The sequence below is a fragment of the Aquarana catesbeiana genome, linkage group LG10, assembly GCF_042186555.1.
Source record: "Aquarana catesbeiana isolate 2022-GZ linkage group LG10, ASM4218655v1, whole genome shotgun sequence".
NCBI lineage: Eukaryota > Metazoa > Chordata > Amphibia > Anura > Ranidae > Aquarana > Aquarana catesbeiana.
The window spans coordinates 153,504,245-153,530,314 of record NC_133333.1 but is presented as its reverse complement, the minus strand read 5'-3'; the positions used below and the strand labels follow the sequence as shown (position 1 = coordinate 153,530,314).

General features: G+C 39.1%; 1 protein-coding gene across 2 annotated transcripts in view; it reads right to left on the bottom strand.

Moving 5' to 3' along the window:
- LOC141110950 (uncharacterized) overlaps positions 1-26,070 on the bottom strand; it is a 123,397-nt gene that overhangs the window by 53,412 nt on the left and 43,915 nt on the right. For both annotated transcript variants that reach the window (XM_073602764.1, XM_073602763.1), the window contains one exon: positions 10,741-13,477. In XM_073602764.1, the coding sequence (XP_073458865.1) occupies positions 10,741-13,442 (2,702 nt within the window). In that variant the 5' untranslated portion in view covers positions 13,443-13,477. The remainder of the gene's footprint in view (positions 1-10,740; positions 13,478-26,070) is intronic.

The following is a 26,070-nucleotide window of genomic DNA, read 5'->3' as shown; positions in this document are numbered from 1 at the left end:
CCCTGATCAAGTGGGGTTTATACACGGTAGACAGGGAAGGGACAATAGTATTAAAACTCTGTTGATAACCCAGGAAATCAAAAACAGTGGAGTCCAAGGACTACTGCTCTCAATAGATGCTGAAAAAGCATTCGATAGAGTAGACTGGGACTTCATGATAGAGTCACTTAAAGAAGTGGGATATGGGGAGAAGATCTGTAGCTGGATTGGGGCGCTGTATACAAAACCATCAGCGAGAGTTAAAATAAATGGAACCTTGTCTGAGCCCTTTAATATGTATAACGGAACAAGACAGGGGTGCCCAATCTCCCCAATGCTCTTCCTGATAGCACTGGAACCCCTCCTTACTAGGATAAGACAGAACCCGGATATTAGAGGAGTAGATATAGGTGGAACTGAGTACAAGCTCGCAGCTTTTGCGGATGATATCCTCCTCTACATAACAAATCCAAGAATTTCCCTCCCGAATGCCCTGGCGACACTAGAAGAGTATGGGAAACTGTCCAACTTTAAAGTAAACACTACCAAATCAGAAGTATTAGACATAAATCCTAATAAGACACGAGATTACGCACACCAGAATCATTTTCCTTTTAGGTGGGAGAAGGAAGCGCTAAATTATCTAGGAACTAAAATTACAGCTTCCGTAGAAGAACTATACCAGGCGAATTTCATTCCGCTCATAAACGAGGTTAAATCAGAACTAAACAGAATACAGCAGGGGCAACTGTCGTGGTCGGGAAGAATTAATATATTCAAAATGGTCTTATTACCAAAAATAACATACAAAATGCAAATGATCCCAATCACCCTTCCACCTGTATATCTCAAATGACTACATTCAATGATTTTAAGGTTTATATGGAAAGGGAAAACGTCACGGATAAAATATACTCAACTAATAGACACTAAAAGTAAAGGGGGATGGGGAGCACCTGACATTAGTAAATATTATGAAGCTATTGCACTTGCGAGGGTAGTAGATTGGGTTAAAAATAAAGGTAAACAATGGGTAGAAATTGAAAACAAAATTAGTAAGCTAAAATTACACAAAATAATATGGTGCACACCAAAATTAAGAAAATACGACACAGAACCACATGAAATCACTAGCCACGCACTTAGAATATGGGATCGTATCCACAAAAGGGAACACTGGGAATACAACTCACTGCTAATGTCATTAAAGGATGTAGACTATTTCCCACCGGGGAAGGAAGAGTGGTTTGGTAAATGGCTCCTGGACGAGAATGTGCAATTGAAGGACGTAGTAGACAGGGGTAAAATTTGCTCATTCCAGGAGCTTAAGAATAGAGGAGACAAGATAAATATTAATTCATGGCGTTATGGTCAATTAAAACATTTTGTGGAATCTCTACCCCAACCAATTAGAACAACGAAAAATCTACTCCCATTAGAGAAAATATGTAAGGAAACAGAGGAAAAAGTTGGTTTTTCTAGAATATATAAAATATTGGTGGAGCTGAGGAGGGCAGATACCTTGGCTTTTATAGGTAAACGGGAGAAGGAGTTAGGGTTAACGCTGACAGAGACAGAAGTAGATTTGATACTGAAGCGACTCGCGTCCACGTCAGTCAATTATAAACTGCTGGAGTTAAATTATAAATGTCTAACAAGAATGTACATGACTCCGGACAGGATGCATAAAATCGATGAGGAGGAGTCTCGGCTATGCTGGAGGGGATGTGGTGAAATTGGGACGACGGCTCATGTGTGGTGGTCGTGTCCTGAGATAGATGTCTTTTGGGATGAGATCAAAAAATACACTAAAGAGATTACAAATTATGATGTGCCAAAGGACCCTAGGGTTCTTTTGTTCCATTTGAGCGAGATGCCCACTAGGGCCTATCTCAGAACGCTTTTGCCCCATCTTATAGACGCAGCCAAGAGCCTAATCTCTAAAAATTGGAAAAGAAAAGAAAGGCCAACCATGAGGGAATGGATTAATAAAATAAATGAAATACAGGATTTGGAGTATTTAAGGTTCAGTGAAGGGATAAAAATGGAGGCCTATAGGATAAAGTGGGGAGAGTGGGAAAAATTTAAAAAATCTATAAGAGCAGCTGAGATATGGACAACGTGAGTAGTAAAGAGGGCGGATCCCAACCCAGGGGGAGTATGGGGAAACTAAAGAGAAAACACGAGGAAGGAGGAGGTACGGTCTCGGGGAGGGTGGGGAGGGGTGGGGGAAGGGGGGTAGGGAGCAAGAAACCAATAGTAAATTGTAGGAATAGATGGGGGTTTGTTATTCTCCTATTCTTTGTGTTAAGAAATTTCTCAACAAATGAAAAGCCATAATGATGTGATGATAAAAGGGAAGGTTTTTTTTAATATTAATTTGAAAAACCTATTCCCATGGTAAATCTTCTCGCTGATGTGGCAAAAAAAAAAAAAAGAGGACAAAGGGGACATTCACAGCATATTCCAATCATGGTAATTAGGGAATGAGAAAAGAAATAAAATATATTATCAAACATTATATACACAATAAAATGTGATATTAAAGGATAAAAATCTTACCTTCATATACTCCTTCTGTAGGACCTGGATGATGGCAGAACAGGTCTCTGAGATTATGATCCCCAGAGCCTGGGGGCAGATGCCTGTCGAGAACTTCAAGTCCTGCTGGCTTCTCCCCGTCGCCAAGTACCGCAGGGTAGCGACGAGCCTCTGCTCCGGAGTGATGGCTTGCCTCATGCAGGTATCCTGCCTGCTGATATAGGGGGTCAGCGAAGCCAACAAACGGTGAAATACGGGGTCCGTCATCCTGAGAAAGTTCCTGAAATCATCAGGATTATTCTCACGGGTCTCACGGAGCAAAGGCATATGAGAGAACTGATCATGCTGAAGCAACCAATTCTTGGTCCATGAACTCCTCCCCACCCTGTTCATGGACTGGACTTGTGTCAAGGTCAGGACCCCAACACCAAGCCCCCGCACAGCACGAACTCTACGAGGAGTACGTATACACAACATGGCTAGAAAACGGTCGGCTGCTCAGAACGAAGTAACAGAACGTACTGAAGAACAGCAAGGCCTGTGAAGAGCGACCTGAAAAACAGTAACGAATGAACAAGAACACAATGACTAATTAAAGTCACGCGTAGCTTGCTTGCACGCACTGAAGAGCAGATACAAACCCACAAGCACAAACTGAACCACAGAAAACGATCTGAAAGCCACGAGTCTGAAAAAGCGTGAATCGTCTCTCACCAAACTTTTACTAACACGAGATTAGCAAAAGGAGCCCAAAGGGTGCCGCGCTTGGTTCTGAAATTGCCTTTTCTAGTCTCGTCGTACTTGGTTGACGTCACCGCGTTCTTGGCGATCTGAAAATTCCAACAACTTTGTGCGACCGTGTGTACGCAAAACAAGTTTGAGCCAACATCCTTCGGAAAAAATCCTAGGATTTTGTTGTCAGAATGTCCGATCAATGTCCGACCGTGTGTATGGGGCATTAGAATTGGGTTTAACACTGCTGCCTTAATACACACAAACAGCAATGTGTGCATGTTAAATTTAACTGCTACTGCAGGGACTGAAAGTTATTGGAGCTATGGCACATTTTAATTTTAACAGCTCCTCCACATGGACCCTCCAGCTCAGAAAAGTGATAAGAAAGATGTCAGGCCAGAATTGCTGACAACATGAATATCATGTAGTTTTATTGTTGGTTTCACATACTGTACTCTGTTACTGGATATATATATATATTGCAATTAAAGAGTAATATTGGTCATCTAAATTGTATCTGCAGCTTTTGTGTAACTTCTGGATTTGGAAGTTAGAATTGCAGCTTTCGGGGGCAGGAGGCGGAGCCTAGCGGAGCAGACATGCATTGTTAGAGCTCCACACCGCTGAGGAGAGAAGAGAAGGACAAAGCGGAGCCTGCAGGCTCAAAAGGTATCCATTTGAACCTTTTTGCCCCAGGGAACAAACTGTGAAAGTTTGGGCAGGAAATATGGTACTGGGAGGAAACCGTGGCAGAAATAAAAATCACCTCACAAAGAGCTCACAGGCACTCACTGCATCTGAAGCAGCTCCAGTCACCTCACAAGATACAGCATCAGGGCGCTCTCACAGACAGAAAATGTCACAGCAAGACTCTCCATTTGAGTCAGATACAGAACAAATCCTCTCACAAACTTCTCCACAAGCCTCCTCAGTATCCCCAGTAATATTATTACAATTTGAAAAGATGCTTCATAAGGCTTTAAAACAAACCTCAGACCAAATAACAAAAAGCCTAACCAAAGAAATAAGAGAGCTGGGAAACCGCACCGCAGCCTTAGAAATAAAAATGGATGAAATTGAAATTACAACCCAAGAAAATATAACAGAATTGGAACAATTAAAAAAAGAGAATTTAATACTTCAAACTAAGCTCGAAGATTACGAAAATAGAGCCAGACGTTCAAACTTGCGCATAAGGGGAATACCTGAAACTGTGACAGACCTGCAATCTACTATTACTGCTCTATTACAAGAACTAAAGCCAGATATCCCTATTGAACGTTTAGAACTGGACAGTGTACACAGAGCCCTCACAGCCAAAAAGAAAGATGGACCCCCACGTGATATAATCACAAAATTTCATTATTACAGAACGAAAGAACAAATACTAATTGCTGCAAGAGAAAAAAAGGAACTTAATTTTCAAGGACACAATTATCAAATTTTTGCTGACCTATCCCAACTTACTATTACTAAAAGACGATCCATGAAACCCCAACTAATGGAACTGCAACGCCACAACATTATGTATCAATGGGGCTTCCCCTTTTCAGTCAGATTTAACTACCAAGGTACAATTTACAGAAGCAGATCAGCAGATGAACTACAACAAACCCTTTTAAAACTAAATCTGACAGAACCCACAAGCAGCAACACTCCCACATGCAGAAGAATGGCGTCATCTTCACCTTCAGGCAGCACCCAGAAAATTTCAGAACAAAATGGGAATCATCATTCTCACAAAAGAGGCCGTTATGCCACATCATCCATGGACCAAGAAGATTCAATGGACTGACATCCTAATTCCTGATATCTCTTCATTTATTATACTAAGAGATGGTTCTCTATAAAAAAACTATATTTATAACTGAATGTAACTGCATTCTGATAGTCACACACTGTGTGGGATCATGTTACATTCCAGTTATATTTCTTATTACTTCTGATTCATATAGCCTTAGAATATATAAGTGAAATAAGGAAATTCTTGTTCAGTTATATATTATCAGGTAATAACAATAGATTTATTACTTTTTAGGACAAATATGTTCAATAATCCAGAAGTAATGGAAGCTTTTTCTTTCTTTTCTTAAAACAAATATATTATTACCTAACTAGTTCCTAGAATTATGTTTTTGTTTATTCTAATCTGAAGCAATACAACCTCAATTTTATGAGTTAACATATCTAAACAGTTACATATGAATAAAATATGTAATTGTTTACTCTAAAAGGGTTAAAATCCCAAAATAATTCAAACTATCTTCATCAATACCAAAGTTATTAACAGTACCTTTCTAACTGAATTATTTAGCCTAGGGCAAGACTAGCCATATACAACCACCCTGGAATAAATAATTTCAACAAAAACTATATTCTGCACTCCAATTAATGAAACATCATTTTGATGTCTTTTGACATAGCACTTCTCTCCTGTAAGCGGAAGATCCGTGTACCCCCATTAGCCCTCCTCATTCTCCCAACCATATTATGTGGGAGTGTGACGAAGGCACTTATTCCCCTGAGAGAGATATGTATTCTCTTTCACGGGTAAATTGTGATTACTTGCAAAAAATTATTTATACAATGTATCATCTAATCTCATATGTTTTTTGTTTACTCTTTACTCCAGAATTCACTGGTTTCTTTTCTATCTATTCATCTCTTCAGTCCACACAGGTTGATCTGCGCAGTCAGCTCTGCATAACAAAAAGTAAGTCAAATCTATTTGATCTATTGCCATGGCACCACTGAATATACTTTCCCTGAATGTTCAGGGAATAAATGTCCCTCAAAAAAGGACCAAAGCCTTCCGTACTTTTCATAACAAGAAGGCTCACATAGTATGCCTCCAAGAAACACACTTCACCAAAGATTCTACTCCAAAATATATTTCTCCTTTTTATCAACAAATTTACACGGCTTCTGCCTGTACCAAGCAAAGGGGAACTCTAATTGCATTTCACCGATCCACACCATTCACCTTATCATCAGAAATTAAAGACCCAGAAGGTAGATACCTGATACTCATGGGTTATATAATGGATACAGCAATCACGGTGATTTCCTACTACGCTCCTAACAAACAACCTACACCATTCCTCTCACATATATTACAAGTGATTAATACACACAAAATAGGAACAGTGATAATGTGTGGGGATTCGAACCAGGTCCTCCTCCCATAAATCACCTTTTACACCATCCAAAATAACCTCTAGATTACCTTTTTCTCAACTTCTTTCCAAATACAATCTGGTAGATTCATGGAGAGAAAGTAACCCAATGAAAAAGAAATTCACTTATTTCTCGCACCCTCATCAAACCTTCACCAGAATAGATCATATTTTTCTAACAATAGGAATGATACCAGAAATTATTGCATCAGATATAATTCCGATTCCGTGGTCTGACCATAATGCAGTATACACTACTATAGCCTCAGCCATACCAAAAGCGCATGACCCAACGTGGTACTTACTGGACATAATGCTCAAACACCCACTACATCAGATGGCCATTGAACAAGCTTTAAAGGAATACATATCAATTAATAATACAACAGACATCTCCCCAATAACACTGTGGGAAGCTCATAAGCCTGTCTTGCGTGGTACAATACAAAGACAAATGGCACTATTTAAACGGGAACGCAAAAATCTAGCAAAAAAACTAGAACTCAATTTTAATGCAGCCTACATATCATTTCAAGATAATCCATCTCAGAGTACAAAATCTCATCTGGAAAAATCTAGATTGGAATACGATCTATTTCTCACTGAGTCAGTTGATAAATCCCTCAAACGCTCCAAACACAATTTCTACATGAATACAAACAAACCAGGTACATATTTGGCTCGGGCATTAAATTCAACTAACAAATCTTTCAAACCAATACGTTTGAAATTATCAAAAAATGTTTACACTTGTAATCCAGTTAAAATAGTCCATAAATTTCACTCACATCTCGCAACTTTATACAAGACAAACAATGAATTTAATCCTACAGAAGCTGAATCCTTCTTCTCAAAAATAACCTTACCTGAGTTATCTCAGAATCAAAAAAGCAGTTTGGATGAGCCTATAACTATAGATGAAGTTGCTAACGCCATAAAAGACCTAAAACTTAACAAAAGACCAGGCCCAGACGGCTACTCGGCTTTATACTATAAAACATTCTCAGAAATACTCTCTCCCATTCTCACTGAAACTTTTAACAAACTTCTAGATGGACATTCTTTTCGGCAAGAAACACTAATGGCAATTGTTTGTATGATCCCAAAACCCCTTTCTGATGATACTTCCTGTGTGAATTATCGGCCTATCTCTCTGTTAAACCTCGATATTAAATTATTAGCAAAAATAATAGCAAAACGCCTCAATAGCATTATAGGAAAATTAATACATAGAGATCAAGTAGGCTTCATGCCAAATAGACAGGCAGGCGATAATATACGCAGGGCAGTGTTATTGGCACATATTGCTAAAAAACGGAAAATCCCTTTATGTTTTCTATCTCTCGATATTAAGAGGGCATTTGACACAGTATCCTGGCAATATATGCAATATTCATTACAAAAATGGGGTTTTGGACCCCACTTTTTAACATGGATCAAAGCATTATATAATAAACCCAAAGCCTATATAAAATATGCTGGATACAAATCTGAAGCCTTTAATATCGAAAGAGGTACCCGACAGGGTTGCCCATTATCTCCCTTATTATTTGCCCTTATACTCAAACCCATGGCCCAATACATCAGAACAAACCAAACTATAACTGGCATTGAAGTATTACACACAAATTATGTATATTTGCAGACGATATATTACTTTTTCTATCATCACCACAGGTCTCTGGTCCTAACTTAATACCAGCTCTTGATGGATTTGCAGCCCTATCCGGCCTTATGATTAATCCTAAGAAATGCCTAGTGCTTAATATTTCACTCACAAACATGGAATTGATCCCGGCTAGGGCTGCACTCCCATTCACATGGGCAGAAAAATCAATCCCATATCTTGGAATTCATTTAACAGCATCTCATTCTGACTTATTCTCAACCAATTATCCTCCTGTATTAAGACAGATCACAAATCTAATAAAACAATGGTCGCAACTTCCTTTATCCTGGATAGGGAAGATTAATGCAATCAAAATGACTATTCTACCCAAATTGCTTTATCTATTCAGAGTCCTCCCTATTCCAATTCCTTCCTATTTTTTGAGAATAGTACAAAAAAGAGCAACTTCGTTTATATGGGGCTCTTCTAAACCACGTATACCTATACACACACTACATCTTCCCAAAAATAAAGGAGGCCTGGGATACCCTAATTTTACTAACTACTACAGAGCAGCACATTTGGCCAGTCTGTCCAAATACCATGCAAAACAGGAAATCCCATTATGGGTATTTATAGAGGCTTCAGAAAATGACCCTCTATTAATATCAAATTTATTATGGCTTGATCCTAAAGACCGCTTTAAAATTCATAATCCCATAACTAAACACTTCTTATCTCTCTGGGATAAACTAAAAACCAAATATCAGTTACAATCTCCACACAATCCTCTCCTTTCTTTTATCAGAAATCCGGCCTTTTATCCGGCATGGATCTACCCAAATTCTTTTAAAGCTTGGACAACATCAGGCATTCAGACACTAAATGACTTCATAGCATCTAAATCATTCCTTTCATTCCCATCGCTTAGAGAAAAATATGATCTACCAAACTCTGAGATATTTAGATATCTCCAAATCAAAAATTTCTATACACCATTCCTAAAGGGGGATACACCATTATCCCAATTATCCATTTTTGAATCAATCTGTACAAAAGATCCATTTGCTAAAGGTACAATTTCATCACTTTATAATCAATTATATGGAGTAGCAAATCTTAATAGACCCTCTTACGTTCAGAGGTGGGAGGAGGACCTGGGACGAACTTTAGAAGACACGGACTGGTCTAACATATGGCTCACATCTAAGTCATCTTCACCCAACATCTTAGCACTGGAGACAAATTATAAAGTCCTAACTCGCTGGTACCTTGTACCCGCTAGAGTGGCAAAATATTCACCTAATACCTCAACTCTTTGTTTTCGAGGATGCCCAGAAATAGGCACATATTTACACATATGGTGGACGTGCCCAGTAATCCAAACCTTCTGGAAGGAAGTCTTCGTGATTGCATCTAAAATATTTAAAAAAATAATACAACCAGATCCATATTTAACTTTACTTAATCTAAAACCGGAATGGTTAACACTCTCTCAATTCAAACTTATGATCCAACTAATAACGGCTGCAAAACAAACAGTGGCCAAGGCATGGAAATCTCCTACATTGGTACTAGCAGAAACAATTCACAGAATGAATAATACAATGTCCCATGCTAAGATGGTAGCCATCGATCAAAATCAAATTCCAAAATTTGAAAAACTTTGGCATCCTTGGATAAAACAACAGTTCCTGTCAAACTTCAATGACTCTGTCCTGTTGCCATGGTAACAGATTAAATGACTTACAGAGACACCCATTCTAAGGCTTCAAAGAGAACTAAAAAGAATAATAAACTGACGAGCGGGACAACCTTGTGGACCATACCTCTACCTTTCAACCCTATTTCTTCTTTCTCTTTCCTTTTCTCCACCTTACGATTAAAGCTCATTATCAGAATTTATTTGACCTATATACACTCTACTTGTAAACAATATGTATAGTAGGTATAAATCATTTAAATACCTACAAAAGTAACTAAGGAAATGATATATATCTTTAATTTAGGTTTACGTGAACCCAATGTTTAATATTTGAAATTTCATGATATTTACCTATATAAACCCTACTGTAAAACAATGAGCTTACTTTATAGATCCTTGTAAACTTACTTTATGTATCTTTATAACATTGTATACTCAATAAACTTCTTTTGACAAGAATTGCAGCTTTCAAAAAGAAGAAATTCCACAGATAGCTATGCAATGGCAATGACTTCCACCTAGAGGTTATTATAGAATATTACCTTAATAATGTGATGACACTAACAAAAACAATTTTTTTTGTATTTGATTAATTAACTGTATAACCCCTCATTCCCCTTGGGTTAAGGGTTGACTCTATACACAGCAGATTATCGTGTTTTGGAGTGAATAGGGCAGGATTAGATACTCTGCCTGGTTGCCCGGGGTTTCCAGGAAACCTTGTGGATTGATCTCTTCTAACCTTGCCTTGGTTATGAACAGTCACTCAACATTTGTTCTCATTATTCCTAGGAATAATTTATGAGGAAGCATTATAATATAATATACAGCAAGATGGGTAAATTACTGCTCAGGATAATGCTAGGTAAGAGATCGACATGTTCATTATGAGTGTCAAGGGGGATTGCTTTACAAAGTTTCCAGGTTTTCTTCCACAACCCAGTGGTGGTACAAAACCCAGTGTGGACAATTATACATAAAATATAACACTTTACCTGTAATCTGGAATATTTTCCAAAAATACCACCAGCAGTACATCCTCTCTTTGGTAGAAAACTTTAGAACAAGCCATTTCAATCTCCAGTCTGCACCACTGGCTTTCCAGGTAGTTTCTGCTGATTACACATAGGGTTTTACGACTATTATTTATGGCATCCTGAATATTGTCAATATGGTATACTCCAGGAATAAAATCTCTAGGTCTAAAGCATATTTTATATTTCCTTCTGCCCTTGCATTCCAAGTGTAATAACAATTCCTTCATGACCCACTCTTCATCATCGGAGCAGTATGAAATGAAGGCATCATACTTGTAAATTCTGTGTTCCTTTTGTAGCTTCCATTCACACCACACTCTGGCCATGTGGTAAAAGTAATGTATAGACCACTTCAGCTTCACCATCACAAGGCTTGTCACTATGAATAGTAAAGTTATACTAAAACTTCCGAAGAAAAAGAACACAGAGATATCAGTTCCACAAAAGCTGAGGTCCTGGTTTACAAAATTCAAGTCACGTGCTACTTGGCCAAAACAACTGTATGATTGTATGAAGGGTACTTGGACATCAGGGTTTGATTGTGACCAATTCTGGAACCAATAGTTTTCACAGGAACAGGAAAGGGGATTCATGTAGGCATCAAAATAATTTAAGTTAGTTAACGGCATCAGAAGGTCCTGACTTATGTTTCTAAGTTTGTTGTTCTTCAATGATAAGTTCTCTAAGAATCTGAAATTAGCAAATGTATCTTCTGGTAGGTCTTTGATTTTGTTATTGTCAAGTTTAAGATATCTTATTTGGAAAAAATTGCGAATAAACGCAACTGTGGCATGTTGATCTAACTCATGGAAGGTTTCTGACAAATCCAAATCAGTCAAATTTGTTAAATGAGAAAATGAGACATTTTTGAAAAGAGAGACTGAAATACCTCTCATGTCCAGTTTTTTAAGAGAACCCATGCCTTCAAACAGTGTTTCTGGGACTGTGTCTTCATAACGACCAACCTGGTAGCTTATATCTAATGTTTCCAAGACTTTAAGCCTCTCAAATGGTCTCTTAGTCTCATATTTATTAAAAGTCCATTGGTTTCTGCTTATATTCAAATGTATCAGAGATGTTAACCCTGTAAAAATATTATCCGTGAATCTGTAAATAATATTATTAGATAAAGAAAGAGTCTCCAATGACTTGAGCCCTTGTAATCCAAACTTCTGTACTGTTTGAATTTTATTCCCTGACAATAAAAGTGTCTCAAGCCTATTCAGTTCTTTAAAGGACCTACTCTTCACCAATGATATGCTATTCTCTTGAACATCCAAGTACCTCAGATTCCATAAATGATAAAAACTGTACTTGGTAATAACTGCAATTTTGCAGCTTTTTAGAATAAGGTGGGTTAGTTTGTGTAAACTTTTGAATGCGTCTTGGTTGATGTAGGTTAAATGATTTTTTGACAAGTCTAAATAACGAAGATTGATTAAAGGACTAAACAAGTAATTTGGTAAGCTTGATAGGGCATTTCTTTCAAGTACTAAGGTTCGAAGAAAGTTTAAACCAATCCAGGTAGTATTATGAATCATTTTGAGTTTACACTTGTCAAGATACAAAACCTCAATGTATTTAAAAGCCTGAAGTTCTGTGTTTACTAGTTTTTCAAGCGGACTTGTTGAAAGAATAAGTGAAGTTAGGTTAGTGCATCCACCGATGATGTTCAGTTTTGAAACAGAGATCTTTGAATGCTTGATGTCCAGCATCCTTAATTTGGGAAAGGACTGAAAAACTTGGCAAGCAATAGATAAGTCATAGTCGAGTGCAGGTCTCATGCTTGACCAGTGAAGTCCAGTCAAGTTGGGGATTTCAATTTTAAGAAGTACTGATATATTTAAAGGGTTTTCATCAAAGTTAATATCTGATAAGTTGGGTGCATTATTGAAAGTACTTCCATTTATTGAACTCAGATTATTTCTCATCACATTGAGGCCTGTTAGATTAGGCATATACAGTTGACTAAAATCTAATACTGATATTACATTATTGCTTAGGTCTAAAATGTTCAGCGATGATAGGACCAACAGAGTTTGTTTACTTTGTAAATCGGCTATTGAATTGGAGCTCATATTGAGATTGTGCAAATGGTTCAAGTGTTTCACTGCTTCAGTCACAGATGTAAAATTTGAAATTTGATTGCAAGACAGATCAAGTTCTTGTAAAACATTTAAAGGATTAAAATGTACATTTTCGAATGTGCTTAGCTTATTATTGCTAAGGTAAAGAATTTGAAGGCTTGTCAAGTGCTTCATGTCCACATTTTGCAATGACTGTAATAAGTTATTGCTGAGGTCCAGATAGTAAAGAGAGTCTAGATTGTAAAAGGCTCCAGAACAGATTGTGCTAATTTTATTTCTATTCAGCTGAAGCTCTAGAAGTTTGGGCAAGTGGGAAAAAGCTTTGTGCTCTATTACATTAATATAATTTTGTGATACATTTAACGATACAGTTTGATTTGAAAGATGCTGAATAGATTCTGTTAAATTAATAACACCTTGTCCTATGCAGTTAGCATATCCTCTGTTCTTATAAGTCAAAACACATTTGCCATATCCAAAGGCTTTTATTGGTGATGCAATATATAGTGTCACTGTAAGCAATTCAATGATATGCTTGATTGAGTAATAGTAGCCCATGTCAGAAGACTTCATGGTTTCATGAAAGAGGATAGAACATATATTGCGATCTAAAGAAAAATAAATTTAAAAAGGTTAGGTATAAGGAAAATTAACTACTGTAATTTTCAAAGAAAATCAGAAATAAAAGTATTCCCTAGTTCTATCCTAAAATTGTATACAATCACTCCTTTTTAAATTTTTAGTATTCCTTTTAGAACAGCAAATTAGGCATTTTAGGCTTAATCTAATATAAAATATATATCTGAAAAAATAATAGAAGAAAAAAATTCTAAAATTAATTTGCAATATTTGGATAATAAACGGGAAATATAATGGTGTTTGGTAAAATATATTTTATTTTTGTAATGTTAACACAGGTAGCATTTTTATATTGTTTTCAGACCTTTTACAAATAACCATTTAATACAGTGGGGTTGATTAACAAAACCTGGAGAGTGCAAAATCTGATACAGCTGTGCATGGGAGCCAATCAGCTTCTAACTTCAGCTTGTTCAATTAAAGTGGTTCTAAAGGCAGAAGGTTTTTATCTTAATGCATTCTTTTGTGTGCAGCAGATCCCCCTAATACTTATCTGAGCCCCATCTCAATCCAGAGATGTGGCACAAGAGACTCGGCTGTCTGGCACTCTCCCTCCTGATTGGCTGAGACACACAGTGGGTGCCATTGGCTCCCGCTGCCGTCAATCAAAGTCAGTGAGCCAATGAGGAGAGAGGGGGCATAGGACTGAGCCATGGCTCAGTGTCTGAATGGACACACAGAGTAGCGGCTCAACTCGGGTGCCCCCATAGCAAGCTGCTTGCTGTGGGGGCACTTTGCAGGGGGGAGGGGCCAGGAGCGCCGAAAAGAGGAGGATTTAGGCAAGGATAGCATGTTTGTTATTTTTAAACAAGAAAAAAAAAGACTTTAATATTGCTTTAACCACTTGCCGACTGCCCTATAGCAGTTTCACTGCTACAGGGCGGCCGCGCATGATCACTTATATATATATATGTGATCCTGAACTTGCGGATATCAGGCGTGAGTGCGCCTGATATCTGCCGGCACCCGCTGATCATTCGGTTCACAGGCATAATTCGTTCTGTCAGTACAGCAGGTATGGATCCTGTGTTCTTGTAAAGCAGTAACACTGATCCATGCCTTCCACTAGTAAAAGCACCTCCCCCACTACACTGAAACACCAGCTAGGCACACGGTTAACCCTTTGATCTCCACTGATGTTAACTCCTTCCCAGCCAGTGTCTTTAGTTCATTGACAGTGTATATTTTTAGCACTGATCACTGTATTAGTGTCACTGGTTCCTATGCAGAGAGAGTGGCACCAGATTGTACACTCTCCAGTTTTAGTAAATCAACCCCTATGTGCCACCACTGACTTTTGTTTTTGACAAGTATACTAAACTTTTCATTAAGAAAGTCAAACAAATGAATAACAATATACTGTATAGGAAGGACAACCAGGAGATTGAGGGACTGTTTGAGGGAGCACCTCTATAACATCAAAAGGAGCACTCTCTCTCTAGACATTTTAGAGAGTACCACCATAGAGACCCTACTGGTATCAAATTTGTAGGGGTAGACTTGATTCACCCCCATTGGACAGGGTGCAATAAACGTAGAATGCCGTCCATGTTGGAAACTAGGTGGATTTGTGTGAAGCGTACATTGTTCCCCCTAGGTCTTAACATCAATATTGATATAAATTGTTTCATCGATAACAGCTAAAGTCATTATTGTACCCTTTGCTTTTTAATTCTATTTTATGTGCATTGTTAAGGTTATTACTAAATTTTCCTAATTTATTTTAATTTTATTTTTAGGGCTGTTATCTTTGCTATGAGGGTGTATTCTATGCCTGCTGTGCGCTCAATTTATACTGCATTGTTTAAAATTTTTAAGGTGATTTGTTAAAGAGGTACTTAAATAGCTTGCTTATTATTAGTGTGTCACTGGGTAAAGTACATATGAGTTTTTTTAGGAGGACTTTTCCTTTTATTGTTGGTGTGGGTTCTTAATATATTTTTGTCTAACACAATATTTCTGTTTTTGATATTGGTCTCTTTAAAGCAGCTATCTGTTTGCCATGAATATGTAGTAATCTGATGTTCCTCTGCATCAGATAGGCTTCTTTATGGGCTATGAGAATATGGTAGCTCTCTATTAAAATGGTGGGTGCTACTTATGGCCCATGATAAAATGGTGAGTTTTTTCTGACTCACAATAAAATGGTACTTCCTATTTTGGCCCAGAACAAAATGGTGTGTATTTTTCCTGATTCTTGCCACGCCCGCAGATTATTTAAAGAGGATGGGAGCAACGTCAGCTGTAGGCGTATCTCCTGAGGATGTGTGTTTGCATGAAACCTGTTGGTTGGGGTCTTATGTGCTGACATCATGCCGCCATTTCTGAGTCTCGGATCGTGGCCATTTTAGTAAGTCTGGCCGTATATGTTTGTTTATTTTATGTATAGTTTATGTTTTGATTTTAATGGTTGACCCATATGGCAAATAAATACTACCCTATATACTATATTTTGGGCTCCATGTGATAAGTATCTTTCAAACAGGGCTCCTCTCTAGGTGCATGCTATCTACTCTGAAAAGCAATCTGTGGTTGTCCCTTGAAGCTGGAGTGTTTTGCTAGGCCAATGATTATTAACCTTCTGGTGAGTGCATAGTGGTGAAGAATCTACACTGTGGATATATCACGCTTTGCTTGCTGCACTGAAAAGCACTATCAGTGGAAAATTCCAATAAATGTTTTCTTCATTGGGACATTTGAAAGACTGTTGTATTTAAAAGCACAGGCACTTTATGGTCACTTTAGTGGTGTTGCTAATATTCATCTCTTATGTATTTATTTTTCTTACTAGCACTTTTTTAGAAAAGTAAAAAAGAAGTCAAAATAAATAATAAGTGAAAAAAGCTAGAAAATGTGCTTCCTAAAAATCTGTCCTTTAACCATTTGGCAACCACCCACCCACAATGTGACACGGGTGAGCTGCTGCTGTAGGCAAAGTGACATATATGTACGTTGCGTACCTACTTTCTAGTTTAGTGCGTGCGTATGCGGGCCCCCCGCCTAGCCCCTGCTGTGATTGTACCCAGCGGGAGGTCAGCAAGTTCCGGCCAATGAATACAGAGCTCTGTACAGAGGAAGCGATCTGTCAGTTTCTCAAGCAGAGATCCTTAGTAGAAAGCAGCACACTTTACACAAATAACATATAGTTAGCCACATATTTAACCCCTTAATCGACCTAGATGTTAACCCCTTCCCAGCCAGTTTCATTAGTACAGTGACAGAGTATAGTGTTATCACTGTATTAATGTCACTGGTGATGTCAGTGGCAGTTAGCTAGTTCCCCCCAGTTCCAGTTAGTGTCAGATTGACTGCACCACTATTGCAGTCCCATTATAAGTCACTGATTTCTGCCATTAGTAGTATAAAAAAATAAAAAACTCCAGTACAGTGTGTATATATATATATATATATATATATATATATATATATATATATATATATATATATATATATATATAATCATAGTTTGTAGGCACCACAACTTTCACTCAAACCAATCAGTATACACTTATTGGGATTTTTTTTATCAAAAACATGTAGGAGAATGCATATTGGCCAAAAGTTATGAAGAAATTAGATTTATTTTTTTGGATATGTTTTATAGCAAGTAGAAAATATTGTTTTTTCCCCCAAAATGTTTGGTCTTTTTTCATTTAGATCACAAAAAGTAAAAAATAAATCAGCAGTGATCATCAAATACTACCAAAAGAAAGCTCTATCTGTGTGAAAAAAATGATATAAACTTAGTTTGGGTATAGCTACTATGAATAATCAGTTTCACTTCTTCAATCAAAGTATTAGCATAAAGAAACACCCAGAGATACTGCTCAAAGGAGAAAAAAGAGAAAAAAAACATAGTGCCCTCTGTGTTTCCAAAAGCAATTAATTTCCATTAAAATCTCACTCACATTAAAATCAAGTAAAAACAGCCCATCCGTGTATAACCACGTGGAGAGGAAATAAAATAAGTGTTATGTCAGCGCTTAATGGTACAAACAGCCGCATGCAATTAGTGCAAATATACACAAGGAACTAAAACAGAAGCAACATGAAGGAATTGATGCGCTAAATACTGTATATGTATAAACACCCAAAGTGTTCTTTAAAAAGTTCGAAATACAGATGATGAAAAAGTCCAAAGTGAATCTTGTGCAAAATAATAAGGTAATGTATCCAAGTTGGTCCCCCACCAAATGTGATTCATTCACCCAAAAGCAGAAAGTCGCAATAACCAGATGTAGTTGCTGTTTAAGATATAGAATCTTGCATATTACAGGATCTAGATCTTAAGAGGTAAGCTGTTAACCTTTTCCCAAAACCTCCAACGATTTCCAATCCGAGGGGCTGTCTCTTTAAATGTGTTTTGATATATGAATTATGATCCAAAGAACTCTCCTTTTCATATTCAATATCCCATCCAAAAAAGCGAGTTACCAATAACAAAGAGAAGAAAATCTCAATGGTACAGTATTTATTGGTGAACCAGCATACAAAAACATCTATAAAAAACAAATGATGCCATATGCACTTACATAAATAGCCGCCAACCCAACAAAGAAGAATCGTGGTAGGACCTCAGGCATCAAACACTGTGCATAAATGGTTAGTAAACACTTATATAATGCTCCGCCAAACTGGAACAGAATGGCGGCCGGACCTCAGGTGGAAAATAAAAGTGAACCTCTACAGCTGTTTTTTACACACGCGCATCATCAGGAGTACAATAGTTTTTACATACAAAAAGAAGCAGTGATTTACAGTGGGAACGGAAAGTTTTCAGACCCCTTAAATTTTTCACTCTTTGTTATATTGCAGCCATTTGCTAAAATCATTTAAGTTCATTTTTTTTCCTCATTAATGTACACACAACACCCCATATTGACAGAAAAACACAGAATTGTTGACATTTTTGCAGATTTATTAAAAAAGAAAAACTGAAATATTACATGGTCCTAAGTATTCAGACCCTTAGCTGTGACACTCATATATTTAACTCAGGTGCTGTCCATTTCTTCTGATCATCCTTGAGACGGTTCTACACCTTCATTTGAGTCCAGCTGTGTTTAATTATACTGATTGGACTTGATTAGGAAAGCCACACACCTGTCTATATAAGACCTTACAGCTCACAGTGCATGTCAGAGCAAATGAGAATCATGAGGTCAAAGGAACTGCCTGAAGAGCTCAGAGACAGAATTGTGGCAAGGCACAGATCTGGCCAAGGTTACCAAAAAAAATTTCTGCTGCACTTAAGGTTCCTAAGAGCACAGTGGCCTCCATAATCCTTAAATGGAAGAAGTTTGGGACGATCAGAACCCTTTCTGGAGCTGGCCGTCCGGCTAAACTGAGCTATCGGGGGAGAAGAGCCTTGGTGAGAGAGGTAAAGAACACAAAGATCACTGTGGCTGAGATCCAGAGATGCAGTCGGGAGATGGGAGAAAGTTGTACAAAGTCAACCATCACTGCAGCCCTCCACCAGTCGGGGCTTTATGGCAGAGTGGCCCGACGGAAGCCTCTCCTCAGTGCAAGACACATGAAAGCCGCATGGAGTTTGCTAAAAAACACCTGAAGGATTCCAAGATGGTGAGAAATGAGATTCTTTGGTCTGATGAGACTAAGGTAGAACTTTTTGCCCTAATTCTAAGCGGTATGTGTGGAGAAAACCAGGCACTGCTCATCACCTGTCCAATACAGTCCCAACAGTGAAGCATGGTGGTGGCAGCATCATGCTGTGGGGGTGTTTTTCAGCTGCAGGGACAGGATGACTGGTTGCAATCGAGGGAAAGATGAATGCGGCCAACTACAGGGATATCCTGGATGAAAACCTTCTCCAGAGTGCTCAGGACCTCAGACTGGGCCGAAGGTTTACCTTCCAACAAGACAATGACCTTAAAAGACACAGCTAAAATAACGAAGGAGTGGCTTCACAACAACTCTGACTGTTCTTGAATGGCTCAGCCAGAGCCCTGACTTAAACCCAATTGAGCATCTCTGGAGAGACCTAAAAATGGCTGTCCACCAACGTTTACCATCCAACCTGACAGAACTGGAGAGGATCTGCAAGGAGGAATGGCAGAGGATCCCCAAATCCAGGTGTGAAAAACTTGTTGCATCTTTCCCAAAAAGACTCATGGCTGTATTAGATCAAAAGGGTGCTTCTACTAAATACTGAGCAAAGGGTCTGAATACTTAGGACCATGTCATATTTCAGTTTTTCTTTTTTAATAAATCTGCAAAAATGTCAACAATTCTGTGTTTTTCTGTCAATATGGGGTGCTGTGTGTACATTAATGAGGGAAAAAATGAACTTAAATAATTTTAGCAAATGGCTGCAATATAACAAAGAGTGAAAAATTTAAGGGGGTCTGAATACTTTCCGTCCCCACTGTATATAGCTCAGACAAACTGTATGCAATCCATTTCCAGGGTCAGCTCGAATTCGTCATATCTTGTTTAGCGCCATCTTAAGAAAGGGAAATGTCTCATATGCTAATAATATATTAGAAAAAGGGCAAAATCTAATCAATTTAAGAGCTGTAACGTCACTTTTGGTCTGGGAATGACGTCACATGTGGTCTAGAGCCATCTTAGGAAAGGGCAAGATCATATATCTCATTTACCTCTATCTTTAAAAAGGGAGTTGCATTACACTCAAAGTATGGGAAAGCTCTGCTGATTTCTATCATCCAATCATGTACAAGCAAAAACATTGTTTTTTACTTTCCTTGCATGTGATTAAGTATTCTTTGCAAAGTGAAGCTTTACCTCATTTAATAAGCTCTGGAGCAACTGCACAGTATATTTTCCTTTAGTAAATCAACCCCCAAGTGTTGAACCTTGGAAGTAACTGTGAAATAACAGCTTCTTCTGCTGCAGTTGGATTCTTGTGTGTTTAACCGGTTCCCGACCATGTCACACAGATATACTGCAGCACAATGGCTCTCCTGGGCGAAATCCCATACGAGTACGTCCTATCCTTTTTCAGGCCACCAGAGGGCGTGGGGCGGGGAACCGATGTGCGTGGCCGGCGGGCATGATCACCGCCAGCCACGTGCGATCGCAGGCGTGAGGATTTGTGTGCGTAAACACAGAAATCCCTGTGCTGTCAGGAGCCATATCATTTGTTCCCACTAAGTAGGAAAAACTGTAATGTCTCCTCTCCTAGTCAATCCTATCCCCATAGTTAGGGGAGGACAGTTAGAACACAGTAAGGGAACACACAATTAACCCCTTGATCACCCCCTAGTGCTAACCCCTTCCATGACAGTGACATTTATACAGTAATCAGTGCATTTTTATAGCACTGATCACTGCATAAATGCCAATGGTCCCAACAAAGTGTCAAAAGTCTCCGATCTGTCCGTCGCAATGTTGCAGTACCGCTAAAAATCGCAGATCACTGCCATTACTGGTAAAAAAATAATAATAATAAAAATGCCAGAAAAATGCTATAAATCTTTCCCATAGTTTGCAGACGCTATAACTTTTGCGCAAACCAATCAATATACGCTTATTGCGATTTTTTTTACCAAAAATATGTAGAAGAATATATATTGGCCTAAACTGATGAAGAAATTTGTTTTTTAAAAAAATTTTGGGGGAATATTTATTATAGCAAAAAGTAAAAAATATTGTTTTTTTTTTTTCAAAATTGTTGCTCTTTTTTTGTTTATAGCGCAAAAAATAAAAACCGCAGAGGTGATCAAATACCACCAAAAGAAAGCTCTATTTGTAGGGAAAAAAAGACGCAAATTTTGTTTGGGTACAACGTCGAACGACCGCGCTATTATCAGTTAAAACGACACAGTGCCAAATTGTAAAAAGTTTTCTGGTCAGGAAGGGGGTAAATTCTTCCGGGGCTGAAGTGGTTAATAAGTTCAAGAAAAGTGTTCACTTTTTTAAAAAACAGAAACCATGTTCTGACAATCAATTTATTTTCTAGGTGTCATTTTTTGATGAAGAGTCCTGCAGGGGAAGATGGGAGGGCAGATGCTGTTAAAGAAGGCACTGAAGTATTGCAAGTTCTCAAGGGGCTGAGAACATAGAAATGGTGACAATCCTTATGCCCACTGGTGCTATCCCATGTGTGGTAGGACTTTAGGTTTTTGTATTTGGAAAAGTAGTATGGCAAAAGGTTGCAGGAGTACTTGTAGAAATACTATTGGTTTTGCTGGTAATAACCCTTGTAGTAACAGCTGCAGTTACACATGCAGTAACAGTTGTAGTAACGCTTGCAGTAACAGCTATGATGGGTACTTCACTCTGACACAATATAATTCTGAACTGTAAACTGGTGCAGGGATCATGTAGTAGTAAAGGAAAGCAAGGTATCATTAACTTGTACCATCATGTCACAAAGCATCAACACAGGAAAACAGTGTTGTTTCTTCGGGTTCACGGTAAGGGATATTACAGACAAGGTCTACTTTACCCAGGAGGGTTAGCTGACAGAATTACAAGGCTCAGCTAGCAGTTCTGAGAAACTATAAGAGGTTCTATGATGACTGGTGACTTCAGGAGTGTGTAGCGGTGTCCCTATGCTTTCTCTCCTAATGCAGGAACCTTTCCCTAATGCTATATCTCCCTTCCTAGCAAGCAGGTAACTGTCCCTATCCTGTCCACTCAAAGACTGCACACCAAACCCAGCAAAGCACTGTTATTTATTAGCACTGCCCCACATAAGATGGCTGCCGAAGGTCAGCAGGGATTGCAGCATCCAATCAGACAGCTGCTCAGCCTGAGACACCAATGGAATCTGTAGAGTAACAGTGTTTCTCTAACACTCCACTCCATCTGTACAGTGGCACAGCACCACCTACTGGATGGAGGGCAAACTGCGCCTCCCTACCCTTCCTTAAAGTGGAACTTTATGCAGAAAATTAAGTCCTACTAGATCACTTCAGGCTGGCCCCTTTTGCAGGTAAAGCTATGTAAAACATTATAAATAAGTGCCTATACTGTTTAAAATTCAGTAATACACTGTCCCATCCTGCTCTGCACATGCTCAGTTGCTCTCCATTTTTAGGCATTGCTGAGTTTGGAAAGGTCGATCTACTGACGGCCTTAAAGCGGAATTATACCCTCCTATCCTTTACAGCCCAGGAAGCTGCATCTGTTTCAACTGCAACTGGCATGGTGCTGCACATGTGATCAGTTATGACATCAGCCATTTGATCGTTTGACAGTTTGGTTGAGGACACCATCAAATATGACAGTTTACATTTCCAGCATTCCAGGAATGTAGCTGTTTTTTGAAACCGGTAAATTGATGGGTTTAGTTCTGCTTTATGATTTTCTGCTGGGGCTTTGGGCTTCAGCAAAATGGCAGCCGCCGGCAAGTAGTAACAGGACAGTGCTGGAGGTAATTTACAGCACACACTAATTTTGACACCACAAATAATAATGTGGAATGTATGTTCCTTGCTAAAGAACATTATTTTTTATCAAGTTGGTATGGGTAAAGTTCCACTTTAAAAGATGCAGCTCTCGGTATATGAGAACAGGAAATCACAGTAAAAATGACAAAAAACAAATGAACAGTGGAACATTTTCCACAGTGTCATCAACATGCTCCAAAGAAAAAGTTTGCTCAGAGCAGTCAGGTGTCTGGGGGCTATCATGGTCAGACAAAGCACCCTCCCCTGGGCCCTCATCAGTGTCCTCAGTAGTGTCCACAGCTGGTTCCAAAAGCCCAGTGAAACAAATTGGGGGAAAGTACCAATAGGATTTCCTCTATCCCAAACATATTTCAACATATTCTCCTGTTGGGTTTTAAAATTAGCATATAAAATAGAAATCAGATTGGGATATTGTTTTTTAGCAGGATGCAATTAGCCAGGCATCCACAAGATGGGGCCAAACATGAATTCATAGACTGTATGCCTTTATATTGATCACGTTATATTACAACTCATTTTTATTTTTAATTTTAGCTCTCATTTTTTGGATTGTTAGGTAGACCACTAAGAATTATCCGCCGGAAGTTTAATATATGAATTGGAGATCATTATCACACTAGTATCGTGATATAATACTGCACAGAGACATGGTATACAAGGACGGAAAGGGTGAGCGTGACCACCCCTCCTGGTGACGTCTTGGTGATGAAACGCGTAAGAACGGGCTCTTCGGTCACGCAACACGTCACTTCTGTCCAGCGGAACGCATGCTGGCTCTAGGGATCGCGGAGCAGCAGCATCTCTTGACTTGCATATCGGCAGATCATTCCCGGTGCCTGGACATGGCACCTTGTTTGTGACTGTACACCATTTCTATTTTAAATGTACTTTTTAATAAAGATTATTGTGCTATGATATACCTCGTGATCTTATTCTTTACATGAGCTGGATTCATTGAAGCGGTCTCCATATCCTTTGGCATTACAACGTCACCCAGAAGCTTGTCAGACCTGTCTAGGTATACACCTAGTGGGTCCATATGATGTGTATGCACCCTGGTGGAAGCAGGCACAGGGGATGGCAGTGGATATTTGCACGTTTTGGAGCACCTGTGTATGGAATTTCCTTTGAGGAATTATTTTGCACACCTTTCACTGGAAGCATACTTGGACTCACACAATTAACTTTTTATTTGTTTTTTAGTTGTTGAATTTAGAGCAGTTTATGCATAAGCACTTTTTCATGTACTGCACAGCACAACTGAGGAATGTAAAGGAAAGGGGGGAAAAGCCGGGGTTCAAGGCCCCCCTCCTCCCTTTTCCTCATGGGATTGAGGCGGTGGCAGTTTCTAGCTCCCCAAAGTAGTGGAAGTGATAAGGAGGTTTTCATAGGCCAGCAATGTCAGCTGACCCCCAGGAACATTCCAGAATCCAGGGGGGGTCATTCAGGATTGGCCAGTAAAGGTCGCATGACCCCCTGGAAGGTTCTGGAATCCTTGGGGACCCCTATAAAATGGGGCTCCGGTCATAGTTTTTTGCCAGTCACCAGAAGGGATTAACAGGACAGCTCTGGGCAAATAGGGCTATAATACACTACTCCTTGTTATCCCAACTGGCGACATGAAGACCTTGATCTGCCAGCTGTTGGAATGGGCAGGAGCTGAAGATGAAAACTGGCTGAAGAAGTGCCTTTCCTTACCTTCAGGAGCGGAGGCACAAAGAACAGATGAGGAGCCCACCAGCATATCGGGAATCCCCAGAGAGAAGAGAGAGGAACAACGGCGACAAGAGCAGCAGTCTCGGCAGGAAGAGGAAGGGGAACCCTCAGCGGTAGATTCGGATCCAGGCCAGCGGAATGAAGACAGAGGAAGAGGCGGAGCTCTGTTCACGAGTCATGGGAAGAGGAGGCACATCCAGTGCTGAAGCTATAGCCTGGCTCTGCCGCTGGCCGCATCGATTGGAAAAACCGGGACCACCCCATTGGGAAGGTGGCACTCGGCAAGTATCAGTGAGGCGGCTAAGGGGCTTTGCGGTGGGCAGACCCAGAAGAGGACAATGGCTGTGCTTTTGGAAGAGTTGCCTAGGCAACCCAGGAGGCAAGAGGATGCCAGAACATCTCTGCCAGAGCTATCCAGGGGTGGCGCCTCAGCTAGCCCAGCAGGGCACACAACAGAATTATTCAGACCTGACAGACAAGCAATCCCAGTAGTCTGTACAACCCAGCAGCAAGAGTTTTCTGAACCTACAGATGCTAGACAGGGTGAGTCTTATCATTTACAGCTGCTATCAACTCTATCATCTTCTTTAAATAAGCTTATTGATGATATGTCTTTACCTTTATGTTCTGGATCAAATATTATTACAAATGAGGCTGCTTTTAATTTGGGCACCTCCTTATATGGATAATATAATGAATTCTACAGCTTCTTTTTCAGTTAATTCTGGTGCAGTACCTATTGTTACTCCCCCGAGGCTTGATCAGCTAACTCCGTTGGCTCCAGGACATTGGCTAACGTGATGCCAGGCATCCCAGCAATGTGTGGTAGGGAAGTTATACTTTGTGTCATGTCTCCATTAGGTTTTCATTTGCCTTCTAATGTTAAAGAAAAGATATGGAGAGGTGACTACATTGATCTATTGTCCTTATTGCCTTTTTGCAAAGATTTTATTTACAAATCAGACAAAAGAGATGATTAAACGGAAGAAGAAAGAAAGAGACCTATAACAAAGTCATTTAATAATTGGCTTCAAGTATTTTGCATTTATTCTAGTATATTATGTAAAAAGTATCCAGACAAAAGCATGGGACTTTTCCAACATGTAGATATCATCCTCAAGGCTTACCGCAGTTTTGGAGGATTTGCATGGTTTTCATATGAGGAGTCATTTTGTCTCCCAGACAGATCCCATTTAGACAACCTAGTTCTTCTGCTAGTAGTCCCAAAAATATCAGTTACAGGAAAGGTGTATGCTTTGCGTACAATGACAATCAATGCAAATGGATGCATTCATGTAAGTATAGGCACAAATGCGCCTTTTGTACAGGATACCACCCTGTAGTAACATGTTTTCCTAAGCTATCAGCAACAACCCAAAGATCATACTTACAAAAGCCCAAACTCCAGTAATTTGTGGAAACATGCTCCCATGGCTCAAGAATTACCC